Below are 20,988 nucleotides of genomic sequence, written 5' to 3' on the forward strand. Positions count from 1 at the left end.
GGTCAGCACAATCCAGTGGTCAAAGTAGGAGAACTGGACCAAGAGGCCCAGTCAAGGCAGAGTCCATGGGCCAATTTTCAGCTCATTACTCCCAGTATAGCCAACCTCACATAGTGATGGTTGTGAGGATAAAATGAGGGAAGGTTCTATGGAGGCTACCTTGAACTCCCAGAGAAAAGGCAAGATAGAAATGCAATAAAGAAATAAAGATCTGCTATTGCACCATGATAGAATGGTTTCCATCAAACCAAAGCACTGTAGCCAACATGATACTAACTAGGATTATATTCTCAGCCTGCATAGGAACAAGCCTAAAATGCTAAAATAAAAGGGAATGCTTTTGAAAGAAACGTCCATGCTGTCCATCAAGCTACACCTCCCCACTCTGTTATTTATATTGGGAATAAAATGCATCTAAATATGGATACAGAGGATCTTTCCAAGAGGACTCCTTCCACCCCATGTTTCACATCCAGCAAAGTGGTTATATTTTATCCAGGAGACAGCATCTTTAACAATGCGTTCTTTTCTGCCTGAACTATCACCTAGCATCAACTTTTTCTGGTTAAAACCACATCCTTGATATAACCCAAAGGTTATTGAATTAATCTAACCAGGGAAAGGTGAGATTAATTTAAACTAAAATAGTTTGTTTTCATTTGACCCTTCGTTCGGCTTAACTTGGAAACCGAATAATTGCAATTCACTTCCAGCTGATGTTGAAGGAAAATTAAGATTTGAAGGCATCAAGGCAATGAAAAAGAATCCTGCTGACTTGCCATCTAAAGTCATATCCTGAGCGGGGGCAATTTGGAAGCTATTTCTCTCTTTTGCCCCAAATATGTTTTTGGTTCTGGAAAGTGTGCTTTAAAGGTGGGAAAGACTGGAAGAAGAGTTGTCTGATCCTGAACAGTAAAAGTAGTGATGCTCGGTGTATTAATTCTGGCAAAAGCCCTATGTATGCTTTAATTTAGTATTCTCTTCAATGTGGTTTAGGCTATAAATAGAAATAATGAACTCTATAAATAGAAATATTTAACATCAGCCTACACATAAAACAATGTTTGGGATTTCCTTGCAAGGCTTTGTAATCATGTCTTTGATTTAAAAGTTTTGCAAGGAAATCCCAAACTTTTTATGTTTAAGGCTCAGAATCTCTAGTGAAGATGGTAGCAAAGAAGACAAAATATATAAAAATGGCTAGGGGAAAAAACAAACAAACCAATCCAAATCCAAACTAAACCTTGACCCCCTTGCAATTTAGCTAGAAGCAAAAAGGGCCTCCAGTCGAGTTTGTATGGATATAATCCTGTTGTTTTCTTAGCCACAGGATAGAAATGGTTTGTCACTGTCTTCTGGGATTTTTTTCAATTTCCCAGTCTAATTTACAGTCTTCATGTTTCCTGATTGTTGTCCATCCAAATACTAACCAGGTCTGACCCTGTTTAGGTTCTAAAGCCAGAATCGAATAGCTGCCCAAAGGTGAGCTTTGAATAAGGAAGCAGCGAAAGAATTAGTTCACTATTCACACAAAAGAATTAGTTCACCATTCACACCATTCACTATTATATTGTGTCTAGTGTAATTCAGGGACACCCCCTACCTACCAGTCCTAAGGTCATTTACTTGGAGGTATTTTCTACCTTCCTCCTAATCCTATTAATTCCTCCTAACCCAACCCTACCACCTGTTTTCTCCTAAATCTGCTCCTACCCTAAACTTGAAAACTGCTCTTCCTGATTTAAGTGCCCTGAATCCACTTAATGATGAAAGATCACATCATAAAGAAAAGAGTCTGCGTGCATACAAGACAATTATTGTGCTGTTTTTAATGTGTTAATGATACATATAATAGTTAAAGTGAAAGGCAATAGTTAATATTAATAATAGTTAAATTACCTAACTCAAGTGAAGCAATTTTAGATGAAGCTTATGATCTTTATCTTAAATGGATCCATTAGTTTATTTTTTTTTTTTAAGAGGCTTGTTAAATCAATGTCATTGTTATTTGGGTTTTCATTTAAAAGCATAGATAAAAATGTTGGAAGGGGGGGAATCCTGTAAATTTTAGTGTATTGTATACAACACTTCCAAATATATTTGGTCCTGGTTGAAAACCGGAAATTATATTTGAAACACTTCATGACATATGGATACATTGTTCTTGTACGTTTTTAAAAATCAAATCAAATAAATAATACAATTTTGATCCTGTTGAAGGTGTAACTTTGTTACTATGCAACATAAATTGTTAAAGGAGCATACACATAAACATTTTCACTGATGAACCTCTCACAAAAGAGTATAGAGTTTTCAGGTGAAGAATTAAGGGGGAAAAAATAACCTGATGCTGTTTACATAGAATTAATTTCCATTTATGGGAATTTGGGGTTAGGGACCGACTTCCAATTCACTGGGCATAAGACTGCAAATTCATTGCCAACTAAATTTCATCAGATTGTACTGTTATACATATTTCTACTTAGAATCCCATTTTATAAAGACGAAAAATGGATGCAGTTTTATTTCGTTTGACTTGGGGAAAGAGGCATGAAATCTGGATTCCGAACCAATTGGGCGCAGATCGGAAGAACTGGAGAAAGCAAAAAAGAAAAAGAAAAAAAGAGCGGAGAATGCATAATGGGGAAGCAAAATATTTTCTTCCTTGGAGCATTAAAATTTGGGGGCAGGGGGAGAATCATCCCGGAAAAACAAATGAAGAGTTTTAAAAACGACTAAGAATTGCCACCTTGAAGCACAACTTTAAACCACAGACCTGAAATCTCGTAATTTTGAAAACTTCCCCTGCTACTTCAGAGGAAGCACGAAAATGTCTATAAATAAATAAATCGAGAGCTTCTGCTAGGAATTTGCAAATTGTAAACTGAAAAAGGGTCTTTAATTCGGCTGCGCTTTTCGGATAAAGAGAACAGACCGCCGGGTAGGGGGAAAATGCAGAAAATCGGACCGGCCGCGACGCGAACAAAAGCCGAGAAAATTGACATCGACTCCGAAACCAAACAGCAACAAATAAACAAAGATAAGCCCACATCAAAGGGCTTCCCCAAAACCTAGCTCAAGCCCCGTTTTACTAGCCGCGCGCCAGTTTCGAAGGATCAGTTTGCCTGGTTTCTCCGTCGTGTGAACTGAAAGCGAAGCGGCTTCCATTGTCCGGTGCTCGCGTGATTTTCAGCGTCGCAAATGATGGATGCCATGGGGGGTGGGGGGTGGGGGGGAGGAGGAGGAGGAGGAAGACGAGATATTCCTTTGGTGATTTAGGAGCCTACGGGTCTGTTCGCTCTCAACTCATTTCCCCCCCAATAAATTATTTTTAAAACCGAAGCGGCTATAAATCTGCTCGTTTCGTCTAAACACCGACCCGGGTCACTCCTGAAATCAGCATAAAGTGGATATTCGCGAGGTGACGACTAAGAAAAACTCTAAACCGCCGCTTTCATTTTAACTCCGCGGGAAAAACGACCCCCGGGACTTCTCGCATCTCTTTCCCCTTTAACAGTCACTTTCCAGCCACGACACCTTTTTAAACTTTGCAAGGGAAACTCCGAAATTAAAAACGGGAGAGGAGCAATGCTGAAGCCTCTACTTCCAGGAAAACCGAGGCTTGCGGGGTAAGAATCCGGCCGGGAAGGAAGCTCAGTGGAATTGCGATCAGCCTCCTTGCTCCTTCTAGCGGAAAAGACCAGGGAATTTTGTTTCGAATAAATATATGGCTAAGAATAGACTGGCAGAGAGTTGAAGGGGGAAACTTATAAGGGCTAGGCCCCTGGGCTGCAGAAGAGTGGATTTTCTCATGTACACATTTTTCTTCTGCTTTAAAAAGTAGCCCTTTAAATACATAGCCTTCTCAACAAGCTAATAGAAACATCTTCCCCAACTAGTGTAAAGCAAGTATTTAGATTTTTTTATTTTTATTTTAAAAACAGATGCAGTTCCAGATTAAATTTGGAGCAGTCAAAATATCCAGACCCTGAGAAGTAGCATTTTCAATCTACATATACTCTGGTTTCTCTTCAGATGGTATAAATTGTATTTTCAATCTACATGTGAAAAAAATGTGATGCTTCAGTGCTGGAGCATCGTCCTGTTTTTCACTTACACTTGGTCTCATATGTTTGATCAGCTATCTCTAGCATGAATTTTCCTACCAGCTAAAATGATTTCCACTTTTCCAAAGCAACGGGTTTGGAATTATTTCCACTTTCCCAAAGCTAAGTGTCTTGTCCTGCCTTAAACCAAAGGATGCAGATCTAAGACTTGGTGGGAAGATCTACAAGTAAGGTGCTAGTCCCTTTGGTAGCAATGAAGGAAAAGAAAACTAACTCCAGAGGGGCAGGTGGGGGGTGGAAATGGAACTACATTCATTTAACTTCTCAGGGGTGAAGCCTTTCCCCAAGGCTAACATTTGACTGATCAGAATTTTATCTAAATAACTTATTTCCTATTGGAGCTGGCTTTTGACAGGCCCTGCAATGGGGAAAGATCCAGAGACATTTTATGCTGATGAGATATGCATGCTGATGTGTGCATACACCATGCCCAGGTCAAATCTCAAAGTCACAAATTCCAAGGCGCACTTGGCAACAGGTCAGGTGCATTCAAGTCAATGCATGTTTGGTTCAATTATGCCTGGGTGGCACCTTGTTCCTCAGCATCTTTACAACATGTGATGTCCAGGCTAATATGAATAAACTGAGTTCCTTTTTAAAATAGACCTGGAAATAAAGCTCAGCTCCCTACGTCCCCTCAAGGGCACTTTCCATAGGAACTAATTAATGGCCACTTGGTCCCCTTTGGAATTCATCTTAAAGAGCTCTTCAAATGCTTTCCTTTAACAATTGTGTCTTAAATACTTTCCATACAATTAAACCATTTAGCTTTTCATGCCTGTCTTTCCCCATATCATCTTCCGATCTGGGAGCTCTTTTGATTTGGGGTGTGTTGCTTTGTGAAATCTTGTTCCTGAAAAGACACTTGTAGCTAACTTACATACTTACCCACATACCCCCTAAGCAGAAAAATACATGTGCGTGGAATTTATTCAGAAAACTTAACGCTAGTCAGAAGGTGCTAATGAATGCAGATTCAGACACAAATCATCCACACTTAAGAGATGAGAAGTACTGGAGATATCGACAACCAGGTTCCCATATTTGCTAAGCAATATTATGGTCTGTTTGCTTTGTGCGAACTCAGTCATTCTTGCCTGCTAAACATCTCACTGCTTGGCACAATCTACAAATGAGGCCTACGGGTATCTTTCCATCTGAGCTCTTTTTTTAAGCAAATGTTTTGTAATTTTTTTCTAAATCCTTGATTTCCTTTTCTTTGCAGGTTCAACACCATCCAATCTTTACTGTATAGTTATTTTTACACCAAGAACAACAGAATTGAGCTGTATCCAATTATGCATGCATAGGAGCATGGCAGAACTTGTTTTTACAGCTTCCAGTCCTCATTGTTATGGAAATTACCTTCTTATCCTCAAGCAGCATTTGGTAACTCTAGAACATAAGGTGTGTAGCTTCTAGCAATCCAGATTTTAATTTTTTTTTCCAAACTCCCAACCTTCTAACTAACTCATCCCCTTGTAATGTCAATATTTACACAACAGGTTTGATACCATTACCTAATAAAGCACAATTTTAAAACTGGGAAGCACACTTTGGAGCCTTTGTCAAATTAAGATCCCATAGTATAAACCAACCCCAAAGCCTCTATTCTAAATGCTTTCATGGCTTTCTGCAAGTAACTGATGAACCCTTGACTCAGGGGATTCCACTTAGCCATCAATAGATTTGTTCTCTATAACCAATATAATTGTACCCAGGTTGCTTCTACAGATCTTTCTCTAGGAAATCTTTAGGAGAATCATGATAACCTAGCTTGATATGGATTTCCACATGCAGTACAGATGTTACATCCAAACTAAATCCCCTTTCTCAGCACAGAGTTGTTTTCCAACATTTTCAGCTCTTGGCTGAACCCAATTTACACTCCCCCCTGCCCCCTGAGAGTGCTGGCCAGGGCATGATTCAGGCATCTCTGCCTTCTGTTTTTGTGGCATGCCCCAAACTCTGCACTTTGCAAGAGAGGCTATGAGGACCAGGGACATGCCTGATGAAACCTTTACTGTCACCCCATAAGCTCTGAAAGGCCATTTTCTAGCCCCAAGTCACCGGTGGCAAATCTGGTACTGCTACCGGTGGGGATGTGTTACTTACCAAACGTAGATCTCCGGCCAGGTAAGGTTCCTTGTCGTGTCTGGAGGCTATGCAAAACACTGCTCTCAAAATGCCCTGCGGGCCAGGATGGGGGCATCTCGGCTGGGCTGACATAAGCACCAGGATACGGGCTGGAGTAGGATCCATTGACCGAACGCATTAGAGTGTTGCCATACTGGTCACGCCCTCCAGCGCCCAGCAATAGCGGACTTTGGTAGCCCCCGTCTCGACCAGCGCTGCTACCCCCAGGAGGGCTGTGGGTGTAGGAAAAACCTGATGATGGGTGAGGGTTGCCAGCATTGAAGTGGGATGCCTCAGCACCAGCTGGCTGGCCCCATCCTGGGTGACTGCCCAGAGGGTGACCTTGGTGGGCAGGGTCACAGCTTTGCAAGTAGGGCAGGCCCTGGAGCATTGAGGAAACTCGGCTGGTGGGCACGTACACGGCTGGACTTGCTGGTGAGTGTAGGAAATTGCTGGAATCGTGGGAGTAGGCCGACTGGCCAGGGTTTGGAGCAAGTGCCAAGCTCTGGTACATTTTATATCCTTCAAAACACAGACCACTTGGGCAAAGCAGCAGCAGCGGGGACTCTGTCAAGACAAGCCAACCCCTTGGATGATGAGGCCCAGAACGGGAGCGTGAAGGGCTTGGCTAATACTTCTGGGCTGTTAGAACTGAAGTAGTTTTCAAGCACCTGGAAAGGGAAAGAGAGAAAAGTCAAGACCGCCGCCAGACACGTTCCCTCTCCATCAACCAGTTTAGCTTCTTGGAGGTCCCTGTTCTAGATCTGGAAGGTGGATTAGAACCAGCAAAGAGGCAGGAAAAAAAATTGAGCTCATGATACCTAAGTTTAGAAGTGCCAACTTTTAGATATCTAAAAGTATTGGTTGGTTGGCAAGCTTCCCCATCAGGATAATTCTTTTGATAAGCCCCCCACATCTGCATCTCATCCTTTCTTTAGGGAGACCAGAGCAATAAAAGGATGGACATCTGGCTGAATGCTATCTGTTTAAAAGTTAATCTTCTCTGGAGACTTCAGGGACACCGTCATCTCCTTTTCTTGGCACCAACGTGGAAGTGGCATGTAATTGCCTTTTTTTTTTTTTTACTTCCCAGTCTAGCCTATGACCACGGGCTTTCCAAGTGGTCTCCCTTCCAAATATGAATGAGGTCCAACTAGCTGGCTTTCAGTGGAAGCTCAAGTTGGCAGTGGAGAGAATAAAAACCCTAACCCTTAAAAAGTTAGAAACTTCACACCAGACCTGAGATTGTGCCAGGATCACATGTTCAACGATATGCCTGAAATGTCCTACTGGCTACCTGGGTCACCACTAGAATTCTGCAGAAGATTGAAAGGGTGTTTTCCATCTTTGAAAATCTATGTGAAATAGCTCCACAAAGGGGTCTTCCTTTGCTAATCAGTAGCTTTTGTGTAAGTACGGTACCTTCATGGAAGCCACCAGCAGGAAGATGGGTTGCCTCGTGAAGGCAGAGGAACTCAAGAAGGGTTCTTCCTGCTAAACCCGGTTTGGAAATTACTTCTTCCACTGAAAGTGGGTAGCCCCATATGCGAGAGGACTTACTCTCAAGAAAGGAAAAGCTCCCCGGGACAGTGGATCTGGGTTTGTTTGCTCATTTATTTAGCAAAGTGATATAGCTGCCCGTCTCACCAAAGCAACTCTGGGTGGCGTACAACAGTCAGATAAAAAGACAGATAAAATACAAGAGAAGAAATATTGAAAACAAATTAATGAATGGGTTGTTACGCAATCCAAAAGCCACTGAAGTCAGCTGGATCAGCTGCTGATTATATACAGCATTCCTGTACTCAACATGTTAACTACTTTCTCTACATGTGTAGCTACTCAGTATAATCCTACTGATCTTAAAAAGGGCAACTTCTAGAAAACAGATTGTAAGTTGCACTGTTCAGTATTCTTTATTCTGCAAGCTGTGTGGATTGTAAGCACATTTCTCCTACTGAAGGGCCTTGATAAGGGTGTCTTAAAGCTCCCCTGACTTCTGGATATGTTGGGATTACAAATTCCCAGCCAGCACAGTGATTAGCTGAAGGCTGTGGAGGTCAAAGGTCAACATACGAATCTGGATGCTAATTGGAAAAGGTTGCATTAAACATATGGTTTAATGATAGGCTTATCATTTTAAAACTGGAAATTGCAGGCTTGAGAGATGCAGTTAGGACCATGGCAGGGGAAAAGAGGAAGACTCATAGTATCAAATGTTGGAGGGTCCCCCGCCGAGGCCATCCAGCCCAACCCCCTTCTCAGTAGGAACCCATATTAAAGTATTCAGTCAGATGGCTGTCCTGTCTGAAGACTTCCAGCAGTGGGAATCACCATCTTCTTTCATAATCAATTTCATGTATTCCAAGATTCACACATCCATGGCTATGACAAATATCCCCAAAGAAGCTATCATCCTCTCATGAACTAAGTTAATCCTGTCTAGGAAAGACAATATAATCTAGAGCAATGTTTCTCAACCTGGGCAAATTTAAGATGCATGGCTGGCTGGGGAATTCTGGGAGTTGAAATTCATGCATCTTAAAGTTGCCCAGGTTGAGCAACATTATTCTACAGGATTCCCCCTTGGGGAAGATTGCCCTTGGATTGGATGGAAGGAGATGCATGCTTCAATCCCAATGTTTGAATAAGGGGGGGGGGAATCAAAAACTGCATTTCAATTCAACTGACAGATACAGGAGGTGCAATTTGTTAGTGTATGACAAATCACAAGCTCATGTGTATGGATCAAGGAGAGCCCACAAAGAGTTTATAAATACTGTGCTAAACCCAGTTCAGAAATCCTCTTGCAGAGGCTCAGATGAAAATGGTCCTTTTGCCTTGGAATAAGTTGGTCTTCCCTTGGTGGCATTCCAGTCACTAGAAGAGAATATGTGTAGCCCGGAGTGAACTGTGGAGTCCATGGAGTTCTCTGAGCTTGGCTGTTTTCTTGCAAACGTTTCATTACCCGGCTAGGTAACATCTTCAGTGCTAGAATGGAATGGAATGCCATTCCATTCTAGTACTGAAGATGTTACCTAGCCGGGTAATGAAACGTTTGCAAGAAAACAGCCAAGCTCAGAGAACTCCATGGACTCCACATTCCAGCCACTGTCAAACAGTTTTAGACTGTGATAACAGGTCAATGGGGGGGGGGGGATCCCAACACCTCCCATCTGACACCCTTTGAAATATTTCCATTGCCCCCAAATCTATCTTACTAAAGTGGATCTTGAAAAATGCAAGAGTGAGACCTATAGATTACACTATACACTCATTGTACAATGGATATGATTTATAGCGACAAAAACACTAAAGGGCTACAATGGATCCAGTATATCCATGTTTAACTTATTCTTGGTCACACCCACCCAAGACTACAATGGCCATTGACTTGGAAGAAAGAAGGAATTTAATATAGATTTAGGGAGGTTATTTATATCTAAACATTAAATACTATAAGCTGGGAATCAGAGATGGTCATAAGGGAATCCAAGAAGTCAAGATGTCAAGATCTCAGATGTCAAGGGAGTCCAAGAAGTCAAGATCTCCCAACCATGAGATCAAAGTGCCATTCCTTCCTTCCTTCCTTCCTTCCTTCCTTCCTTCCTTCCTTCCTTCCTTCCTTCCTTCCTTCCTTCCTTTCTTTCTTTCTTTCTTTCTTTTTACATAGGTTGCACTGCCTTATGAAGTGGGATGGTCATGGAATTGCAGAGTTGAAAGTTGCTAAAGAGATCATCTTGTCTATCCTCTTGCTCAGTGGTGAGTCTGCTGCAGCACTGTTTCTCAACCTTGGCAACTTTAAGATGTGTGGACTTCAACTGCCAGAATTCCCCAGCCAGCAAGGCTGGCTGGAGAATTCTGGGAATTGAAGTCCACACATCTTAAACTGCCAAGGTTGGGAAACACTGTACTAGAGCATCTCTCAGAAATGACCATCCAGTGACCATTTGAAGACCTCCACTGCTTCATGTGGCAGCCTGTTCCACAGTTTATACAATCCTGGTGTCTAGCCTGAACTTCCTTCCTTCTAATTTTAACCCACTGGTTCTGGACCTGCCTTTGGGGACAATAAAGGATAGGTCCACTCCTTCTGTGCAATACCCAGATCCCTTTCTCATCTACTACTGCCAAGTCCTGTTCTCTTTACCAGAGGTCTGCCAACAGAGGCTCTATAGACATCTGGCCACCGTGTTTGAGCAGCTCCTGCAGTGGGCAGGAAGTTGGACTAGATGACCTCTGAGGTGCATTCCCATTCTAGGATTCTAACAACAACTGAACATTCACAGCCACTGAACTGAACAGTGCTTCCTATCACTCAGACCTCTGTTCTGACCCAGCCCAGCAATTCTATCTGCACTGAACAGAGAGTAGATGTTATTTAGGTGTTTATTTATTAACCTATTTGTATACAGCCTTCACCCAAACCTTGAGGTGGCTCATCCTATCATAAAAACAATGAAACACAACTATCCAGAGAATTGCAGCAAACATTCCTCAGCCATCAGCTGACCATAAAACCAACATTAAACACCAGAAGTTCCTTGGCCAACTGCCCCTACTTTTTGTGACACCTTATGCCCACAAAACTCCATGAAAAAGAAGCCTCTTATTTCTGAAAGTTAATCGGGAAGGAGCCATTTCAGCCTAAAAAAAAAAAAAAGGTGGGGGGGAGCCATTCCAGAATAAAGGATCTGCAACCGCAGCTCAAACAAGTTGTCTGTATATCTGATAGGTGGCCATGAAGTTCCAGGGAGCCCACAGATTTTGGCAGGGATGCTAAGAGTTAAATGACAGGAGTCAAAGTTAGAACAGAAAAAGAGTTTGATTCGTGGCAGCAGAACATCCCATCGGAATCAAGTCAGGAACGCTACGGAAGCTCTTCTTTGTGCAAAGAATTCCAAGGACAGACCAACCTTCTTTAGTCAACATCTGGGTTTACACTTCTCATTCAACCCTAACATGGTTTAGTTCTTCAGGCGTCTTGCATAACATGGGGACACATTGCCTATGGCTTTGCATTACAGGTAACCCAAGCTGTGGGGGGAAAAAAATCTCCCTCCTGCCTGGGGACAACACAGACACATTGATGTAGTTTTTCTCAGCTGCATTATGTGTCATGGCCTTTTCAGCTTTCTAGTCTAGCCTAGCCTCTCAGGATTTCCTCATGGTCCCCCATCAAAGTACTAACCAGATCTGGCTAGGCTTAACATTTTCAAGATAAGCCAATGTCCTGACTGAGCACTATGGAAATGCAACCAAAGTTACTCATTGAGGATGAAGTCCTGTCAATTAAAGGGAGGAGCAGGTCATTCTTGAGAGAAGATTAAGCCTTATCACATTAATGTGGCCATTTGAGCAATTTGCAGATCAATGGAGCTCTCCCCTGGGAGCGAATCTAGCCTTACAATGCGTTATAAGCTGTCCTAAGACATCTCACTCTGCCTTTTTTGTTGTTGTTCAGTTGTTCAGTTGTGTTGGACTCTTCCTGACCCCATCACTCTGCCTACTTAGGAACAAAATCTCAGTTGTACTGACATTGTACAAAAAATGTGGTGCTGAAATTGGTCCTTTCCGCAAAGGATGAAATCAACCCCCCCTTTTAAATCGAACCTTGAAGTTCAGCGACTCATAGATTCAACACCCTTGAAATTCTAATATTGTTTTCCTCCTCCCTTATAACACCACTCAAATTATTTTTGAAACTGCAAAGGTGCTATTTTCACTGATGGGCAGTTCCAATTGCTGGAAAATGTATGCATTTCCTTGCTGGATCTCAACTAAAATCTCAAAGCAGATCCTGAAAACCCCAAAACTCCTAAACTAGCCTCAGAATCCCACTCCATCTTTAAATTCCCACTTCTAAAATCCTAGAACGCTCAGAGTTCAAATTCTGCCTCTGTTAGATTATAGTAAAAAGAGAGAAACGTTGCACCATGGAGGCAAGACACAGAGAAGCAGTGTTCGGACAACAAGGTTACTCATGTTTAATCTAATCATGGCTTGTTTCATCAAAGCCGTTTTCAAGGTTAAGCCTCTTGTGCCCCCGCAGCCAGCCTGTGGCAAATCAAGGATCATGCACGATAAAGGAAGCAGCGAATCTGGATTCTTGGAATACTGGGGACTAAAATATGACTGACTAGTCCGGGTCTCAATATTTCCTGAGAGCCAAAAAGATGCGCTCCTGAGCTCGTGGGAGAAAAGTCGGGTTGAAGAGCGGCCTCGAAGAAAAGTTTTCCAGGCGCAAAAGGAGACTTGCAAAACAGATCCAAAGCTTCTGGAAGCGGGGTGGGGGGATCTAAACACACTTCAAGCTATTTTAGCAAATTAACCAACTCAGAAATTACCCTTTCAATTGATGAAAATTGGGGGACAGGTCTATTTTTATCCCCCCCCACAAGATTAGGTATGAAATATTTATTAAAGATGCAGGATAATTTTTTTTTTTCCGTTGGAAAAGAGAAGAACCCTCCCCGGCAACTACAGAAGCGGACTTTTCAAACTTTTGCTCGGAATACGCTCAGGGGGGAAGGAAGGGAGCAGCGGCCGAGCCGCATTCAAACGAGGCACCCAAAATGCCCGGCCCGGATCTCTCGGGAAAAGAAATGAAAACGACGAAATCGACCAGGACTTTAAGCGTGCGCCCCTTATTTGGGGGGAGGGGAAGACCGGAGTAGAGGACCAACGAATTAAATAAATGCCGACCGCAAACCGGAGTTCAGTCTTACAGAGGCTTCTTGAAGGGAGTAAAATAAATAAATAAATCAGAATTCTGTAATTAAGTTCTCCGAGTTCGGAGTGGACTTTTTCCCGAGTAAGCGCAGGCCTGAATTGCCTACGAGTTAAACCGAAGGCAATTTGCTTCCGAGTAAAAGGCGCAGCTCAAGCAGCCGGGTTATAACAGGAAGTACAATTTCTCTTGAAGTCAGCGGAAATACTTTTTTATCATTTAACGGCTCCTTTGCTCGATTTCGGTGTGTGTTTGTTTTTTTAAATGCCCAGTACATTTTCAGACTCCTTAGAATCAACTTAGGGCTGATTTCAGGCGCGCATCCATTGGACTCTATTGGCCGGTAGGAATTTTTTTGTTGCTGGGGGTAAAAAAAAAATTTAAAAATAGGCCCGCTCCACGGTTTCTCCGCAGGCATTTGGGGTCTAAAAAAGAGGGCACAGGTTTGCAGCTTCCGCGCTTTGCTTAGGAGTAAAAACGCTGGAAGCGAAGACAACGCTGAGCGCCAAAGGAAGGGTTGTTTTCGTAGGATCGGGGCGCAAGATAAATAAGAAAATAAGCATAAAAAGACTGGAGAGTCATTCTTTTGCAAGACCCGTTCAAGAAGGAAGGGGGAAAAAATCTTCCAGACCAACCTTTTGATAAAAGTTAGGGAGGGAGGAAGGGAAGAAAGGAAAGGGGGGGGGGAACCTTTCCCAACTCTTGCAAGAAAACATTATCTTAACAAGATTGGGCGTTTAAAAGGAAGGTGGGGGAGAAGAGGGGGAATTTAATCAGCAGACCCGTAAATCACCCACGCGGTTATCAATAGTCGTTGCAAAGCTGGTCTCTCTCTCTCTCTCGCCCCCCCCCCCCTTCTTTCTTTCTAGCTTCTCCAAGTGCGACATTATCTGGTAGATAAGCCCAGCCGAAGACGAGATAAGTTGGCTACAGAGGGAAGGAGGATTAAAAAAAAAAAATACTTACGTTGTAACAGACCAGGAGGAAAAAATCGCATGACGCGGGAGGGTCAAAGGCAAAAATAATCCTAATTGCAAAAAAAAAAAGCAATCCGAAAGGAAAACCCCGGTGCAAAAAAAAAAAAAAAAATAGCGGGGGAGGGGGAGACAATTGGGCAGGGGGAGCCGATGTATCCCCTCCCTCCCGAAAAGGCTTTGAAGGGAACCCCGGCGCGGCCGCCGTCCGGCTGTTATCTCAGCTGCGCCCAGCGAGTGCGCCTGCAGCTCCGCTCGCCCTTAATCTCGGCCTTAAAGTGATTCCCTTCATCTGCGGCTCGGCCCCTTTACGGCTGGCGATGGGGCAGCGTCACGTGACATTCCCCCCTCCCCCGGTGAACCAGACCGTCTAGGCAAGAGTGGGTGGCTTCGGGATGGGGAGGGAAACGGGTGGCTGACGACTCCTCGTTCAAACTCCCTGGGGGGGGGGGGATCGGGGCTTTCAGATTATCCCCCCCCCCTTCATTTGTAGGAATGCTTTTCTGGCAATCTCTCTTTCTCTTCTCCCCCCCCCCCCCAAGAGGCAGGGATAGGTGAGTAAAAAGTTTCTGGGTTACTTATTAGGACTGGCTGCCAATCAGCAACCCCCCCACCCACCCAACACACCCCAGGATAGGATTTCCAGAGGTTTCCAAAGAAAAGTTTGCTTCGGGAACTTTAGCCTCCCAATCTCCCCCCTTCCCGGTTTTCTTTTCTGTCAGCTGTTTTCAAAACAGAGGGCGCAGATGCTGGAGGGGTGAACCTCTCCAGAAGCTTTATTTCGACATAGGGCCGGTGGAACTCCAGGCGACTTTTTCTTCTCTGTAAACGCGGTTTGGGATCGGGTTGTAGGTCAGAGAAGTCCTGTTAAGCTCCCTCGGACGTTTATAATGCCGCTCTTTACGCGTCTACTCAGAAGTAAGTCATTATTTGCGGTGGAAAAAAATGTTCATAGGATCCTTTTCTTCCTCATTTTATCTTCCAATTTGTTTCCCCCCCCCTTTTTCTCCGCGTTTTTTTTCTTTTCGATGTTTTCGTATTTTTGCTCCCTTTTTTTCTTGCGCGATTTGTAGTTGTTTAAATTTCTTTATTAAACAGGTCTTTTCTTTCTTTCTTTCTTTCTTTCTTTCTTTCTTTCTTTCTTTCTTTCTTTCTTTCTTTCTTTCTTTCTTTCTTTCTTTCTTTCTTTCTTTCTTTCCAGATCCTATGCATCAAAATTGTCACTAATTTTTCCCCCTGCAAGAAAGTAGATTTAAGTCGACTGGTTAAATCAACTGGTGGGAAATTTTATTTTTAAACAGATACCATCTCCCCAAATACTCAGACGACTAATAATCCGTCTGGAGATCAATTTGGAGCTTCAGTTGGCCGAAAATATAAGCGTTTCTCTTAGAGATTAGACTTTCCTGAGCCAGACTTGGGTTTACTTCTGAAAGTTTAACCGAGAGATACACAAATGCTGTGCCTAAGATGAAATCTGGAACAAATATTTTAAAATTTTTCCCTGGCACCAAAGAGAGAGATTTTGTGTATTTTGATTTGAGGAGAAGGCTTAGTTGCGGGGAGGTCATCCCCATCAGTTTCTTAGGGAATATTCACATGAATACTTCGATGGATTAATGATTTTTTTTCCCCCCAACTCAGTGCAGCCATTCTACTTGAGCTTACTCAAGAGTGTGTTCCCACTGGTTGTGTTCGAACAACGCACTTCCCCAGATCATTTATCAGCTGCGGGGTGCACAACACGCAGCCCCTTTGGTTCGTTTAGTGTGCAATGCGCGGTGAGGCCCCAGACAATGGGTTAATTTTGATAACCCAAAATAAGTTTGTGTACTAAGTGGATTTTGCTTTAGGGGTCTTAGTAAAAGCCAGAAGGGAAGGGATGGAAATTCTGTGAGGGATCGAGCCGAAGAACGGCGCCTCTCTCTCTGCTCGGGTTTCTTACTTCCACAGCCTGGACCGCAACCTGCAGATCTCTTGAAAGTGACCCAGCTGAACGCAGCTTTTCAGTTTCAAGAAATCCCCAAAGGTGCTCGAACCAGATGTGGGCCTCTCCTTGTCACCGAAGCAGGATCGACAAATATCGCAGCCGACCACACTTCGCTTTCAGCGCCCAAATTCGCAGCGTGCCGCGGGTTGCTTTGCGTTTCTCTTCCCAAAAGAATTGAATTCGCATTGCGAAACAGGGGAGGGCTACAAGCCTTGAGGGTGCCGGAGGAGCTGCCCCCGTGAAATGGGGTGACAACTCAGGACTGTAATGGCCTCTGGCCAAAGGCTGAGGGGAAAAAATGCGCTCCAAGATCCTCTTCCTTTCTCCTTTCTAAGACGGCGACCGTAACAAACTCTCGCCTATTATTTATTATTACGGCTAATAAGACTAAAACAAGCAAGCCCATTTTCCTTGGTCGCTAAAACCAGGCTGAAGGGGGCTTTCAAACATTCGCTGCTCCCACGGACCGTTCAAGCGCGATCCTGTTTCTGCCCACCGAGAAGCGGCGGCGGCGGCGGCGGCGGCGCTAAATTAGGCGGATTTTGTTTCTGCGTAGATGGTGGGGCCGCTTCGGAAAAGAAGGGATTTCTCATGGGATCGGCTTCGAACTGGAGCGCTGGTCTGGTTTAAGCTGGGGAGGGGGGAGGTCAGTATCAGCGAAATTCGGAGCGGGTGAAACATAGGTCTAAGGCAGGAGCCCCCAGACTTTTCAGCTCATCGAACCCTTCATGAAGTTTCAGCTGGTTCATCAACTCCTGAACCTTTATTATACGAAAATAATTTAATAAATACTACAACTAATAGTACTGTACTACTACTAATAGTAAAGACTGGATTTGGCATTTTCATCCACCTATCAAGTCCTTCCCAAGGACCTGGGATAGGCATCGACCCCTTGATAGTCTCATCGACCCTTGGGGTCAATATTGACCACTCTGGAGAACCCTGGCCAAAAGGCAGTGGGCACTCGAACTGAACATCCATTCATCAGTGTTCTCTCTCGGGTTCAGTGCAACTTACTCTCCAGGACATGCCAATAGGAGTACACTCCGAATCGAGACAATTTCAGTCCATGAACAGAATCAGAGATTCAGTTAACCGGGATGGCCGTGTGAAGAACTTGGCCTCAGTTAACCCATGTCGGAGCTGGCCTGGGGCTCGGGGCAGCCGCCAGTGGCCGGCCAGCCATGGACACCCCGAAAGCTCACCCATGGCCAGGCCAGGCCTCCCCTGCCGCTAATATTTCAGGCATGCAAGCTCAGATCCTGGAAATCATCCAGGAAGGGCAGGATTGTCAGCTGGAGGTCGCCCGACCCTCCACCTCAATTGGGGGTCCATTCCTGCAAATGGTGGCGGCAGCGACTTGCAGCCTTGAACTCTGGCAAGGGTTAAAAACGACAAGAGCAGCGAAACAAAAGGTTTCTTTTTCCAGCTGGCTTGCCAGCAGCCGAGTTGCCACGAAGCCCAAGAAAATTGCCTCCACAAGTTGGGCGGCCAATAAATTTAAAAAATAAAAAATTGAAAAAAAACTAACGACAAAGGGGTTCCTCATCCCTCCTCTGCCTTAAGCATTAAGAATTAATATACAATAAGAGGAATCTCTGCCATTAATAAATAGATGGAGGTGGTTTCTTGGCCGTCGTGGCAAGATTCTTTGCTTTTCCAAGCCAATTGCACCTTTATTTCCCCTCTCTTCCCCGTGTAGTTGTATTTGTTCACTCTTTTGCCTTCCCCAAACGTAAAAGCTCCCCAGATGCTTAAATCTACCAGAAAGGAGTCGAGAGGGAAGGAGCACCGCGCTTCTAAAATTGCCTCTAAAGGCCCTCAGTTTTGAACCTCAGCCTGCCAGGCAGAGATTCAACTGGTATAGCTTTGGGCTCTGGTGGCTGAACTGTTTCAGAGCAGCAGCTTCGTGGGAACCCCGACTCACTTTTTTTCCTTCTCACCGCATCCTAGTCAAAGTCACAGGTTTTCCTTCATTTTGGGGAGAGGGGAGGAAAGGTTGGTTGAAGTCAATCACTCCATAAACAGAAGCTGTATTAGGAAAGCCCCAAATATTGACCATCATCATCATCATCATCATCATCATCATCATCATCATCATCATCTTATAATTAGAATGATATTGCATTGAGTCTCAACGCATCGGCTCATTAGAAATACTCAAGCATTTCTTGGAGGGGACCTCTTGGGGCCATCGCTCCCCAAAGCACCCTCTCAAAAACCTCGGCCAGGCTTTGTTTCTCGTTCCTTAGCCATCTTGCATTTCCCAAAATAAGTTCGCTTGCCTTCAAAAGGGCTCTTGGTTTTGAGAATGGCCGCGGCCAAGTTCACCTTCCCAGGCAGCCGAGCTAAATGCAGAAGAGAAAATCAGGCTTCTCTTTTCGCAAACGAGACTCTCAGCGGGGAGACCCTTGAAAGAAACCTTGGGAAAGCAAAATATTGTGGGAGAATTTTCCACCACATCCTCTATTTCATTTTCTCCCAGCTACTAAATGTTCCCAAATCCTTTTTCTTCTCTGCTGAAACGGAATGGTGTTCTGCAAAATGCTGAACTTTGAGGAAGACACAGGCGGACGGATCGCACCTAGAGAAGGAGAAGGCAAGGGGGAAAATGGGTTCCTTTCCCTGAAGCTAATTATGTTATACTATTTCTAGCAGATACATTTCAGCAAATGTCACCCTTGCTATTAGTGTCGTCGTCATCATCTTTATTATCATCTTTGCACCCTTGGAAAGCACCTTCACTTATCACACACACACACACACACAATAAGCCACGATTGTCACAGTGTATTAACTGATCCATCAATTTCAGTTTGCCCTCTGAAGAGGCTATTGGGGAAAGAGTTGCATCGAACATAAAAACCGCAAAAATTACTTTCCCCTCTAAGAAAAGGAAATGCCTGAGATCTCCAGCCATTTACAGCACAGTCTTTGGAAAAAGCGTGGATTCCCATTCCTAAATTTCCCCTTTGCATCCTAACCACATTTTCTGGGAATTCAATAGGATTTCACTCCCCAGCATATAACTGGAGCCTTGACATGCATTGCCCTAATTCATAATTAAATAGGAAGCCCTATTGCCCCCTGTACATTTTTTTCTATTGTCAGAAGTGCTGAGATGGGAAGGTAAAAATGTAAGCTTGAATTTGCTCCTTAACCTACACACCAAAAGCAATGATTCCCATTCCCAAATAAGTATATACAGGATTAAAATATAAAGCTGCGGTCCCATGTTGGTTTTCTGAGAGTTTGGATTGATCTGAATCAAGGGGACCTGCTCTCTTTGGCATAAACGTGCCCAGGCTGCAACTGCGATTCAGTGGCACGGAGCCCTTTTGCAAAGGAGCTCGCTCTTTTGCTGTGTCTGAGTTAAGTTTGGGATCAGGAGCAAAGTTTGAAGTGAAGGAGAAGAAAGCAAGCTGGGGCAGGAGGGAGGCCAAGATTGTTCAAAGGGCAGGAGAAAAAAATTAAATTCAAGCTTCCTTTGTGGAGCACCAAGACTACTAGTAGTACGAATGCTAGACGTAGTATGACTACTGCACAAATTGAACTGTTCATTTTGCCTCTAAGCTTCTTGTCTCATTTCTAATTGGTTTGTCGTTGTTTCGAAAGGACTTTTCCAGGTGGAACTTGAGAGATGCCTTGGAATGCCAGCCATTCAAGGAATTCAGTTCTTTAAAATCAGTGGGACTATTTAAGTCTTGTTCTCTCCCCTCAACCCACTCCCTTCCCTGGTGTATGTAGAAGTCTAGCGTGAGATGGGGAAAGACACTTGTGACAACGTGGGGAGGACAGGAGCCAAGATGATAAGTGGATTGCCGATAAATCCCGTTCTTCGGTGTTTGCAATGCACTTTTCTGCCTGAAGAACCTTTTAGTAACGACTACATTCTAGTTTGGAGGGAAGATTTGGCCCCAGAGCCTCTAGTTCCTGATCTCTATGCATAAAGTCTTGCCATAAAACAGCCAATTCCCAACATTTTTTCTCATCAACTCTAGTATAGAAATGGGCCCTACTTTGGTGCTTGGGGGGTGTACAAAATATTTGGAATGCCATGATGTAAATTGGGTAGGGTTGCATCACATAAGTGAGTTGGTTGAGACTTTTTTTTTTTTGTGCTTTTTCTAGTCTTTTTGGGACCTTCCTTTCTGTTCTATGTGAAGCTTAATTTAATTTACACCTTGTTGCTGACAACAAAGCCATGAGATAAAAAGGCATTTAAATAAATAAATACTTTAGGTTTTATGCTATGATTTCATGTGTTCCCTGCTTTCCAAATAATGGGAATCTCTACTATTAATAGTCAAAGATACATTACAGTTTGTGGGATGCTGACTCCTGTGCTAGCAAATTTGAGAAAAGCTACTTTGGGCGGGGATCTGCAGATGGTTGATATCACTCTGCAGATAAGATCAGATTGATTTATTGATTCAGCAGAGAGAAAGTTGGGATCCATGCCTTCCCACAGAGGTGAAAATCCTGGTCTGTAGCTGCACACTATACAAATCTTTCCAGTTTTTTCAGTTGAGTTTTCCTACGTATCAGTATTTGGCACAAGAATGAATTGCTTTGCCTTGTTCTCCCCAAAAGGTCCCTTTCATTTTGGGATGCAGGCACTTTAGCCTGTAAAGGGAGGCTGATGCAATCAATTTCTCCTGATAACCAAACATGCCCTGCTTTTTGAAAAGAACAGAGTTGGGGACAAATCTACATAGAACCATTCTCTCTCTCTCTCTCTCTCTCTCGGATAGAGGAGATTTTCATTTTGGCTTGATCTGGCATACCGTAAAATTCAGTCATGCAACTTCCTATCTGCACCGTGCAGTAATAAAGATAAGGTATGTGGGTGAGTGCTTTCAGTATAAAAGTAATGAACGGATTAATCAATATTTCTTTTCCTAAGAAATATTGGAAGCAAAGTTATTGTAGGGTCTGGTAGCCAAAACTAGGAGTTTGGCAAAGCTTGTGCCTTTTAAGAAAATGTGTTAGTCTGAAAAGGTGCTACTGGAGTCCTGATTTTTGAAA

At 43.6% G+C, this 20,988-nt stretch overlaps 1 protein-coding gene and 1 long non-coding RNA gene across 13 annotated transcripts in view; one reads left to right on the forward strand and one right to left on the reverse strand.

Moving 5' to 3' along the window:
• GATA5 (GATA binding protein 5) overlaps window positions 1–14,252 on the reverse strand; it is a 39,577-nt gene extending 25,325 nt beyond the window's left edge. The window contains exons 1-2 of one of the 2 annotated variants that reach the window (XM_088154120.1): window positions 13,960–14,252; window positions 6,243–6,934 (exon numbers count right to left, since the gene is read on the reverse strand). In XM_088154120.1, the coding sequence (XP_088010246.1) occupies window positions 6,243–6,777 (535 nt within the window). In that variant the 5' untranslated portion in view covers window positions 6,778–6,934; window positions 13,960–14,252. The remainder of the gene's footprint in view (window positions 1–6,242; window positions 6,935–13,959) is intronic. The other variant, XM_088154121.1, reaches the window with a different exon arrangement.
• Window positions 13,228–20,988, forward strand: part of LOC107326494 (uncharacterized) — a 138,131-nt gene continuing 130,370 nt past the window's right edge. For 9 of the 11 annotated variants that reach the window (XR_015798501.1, XR_015798499.1, XR_015798502.1 and 6 more), the window contains exon 1: window positions 14,584–14,885. This is a non-coding gene — a long non-coding RNA (uncharacterized LOC107326494). Of the gene's footprint in view, window positions 13,337–14,464; window positions 14,522–14,583; window positions 14,886–20,988 lie in introns of those variants that run through there. The other 2 variants (XR_015798507.1, XR_015798508.1) reach the window with 2 other exon arrangements.

Source organism: Python bivittatus, unplaced genomic scaffold, assembly GCF_059951505.1.
Source record: "Python bivittatus isolate LINGU-HERP-01145 unplaced genomic scaffold, Pbiv_v1 ctg000700_np1212, whole genome shotgun sequence".
In the NCBI taxonomy this organism is placed as follows: Eukaryota; Metazoa; Chordata; class Lepidosauria; order Squamata; family Pythonidae; genus Python; species Python bivittatus.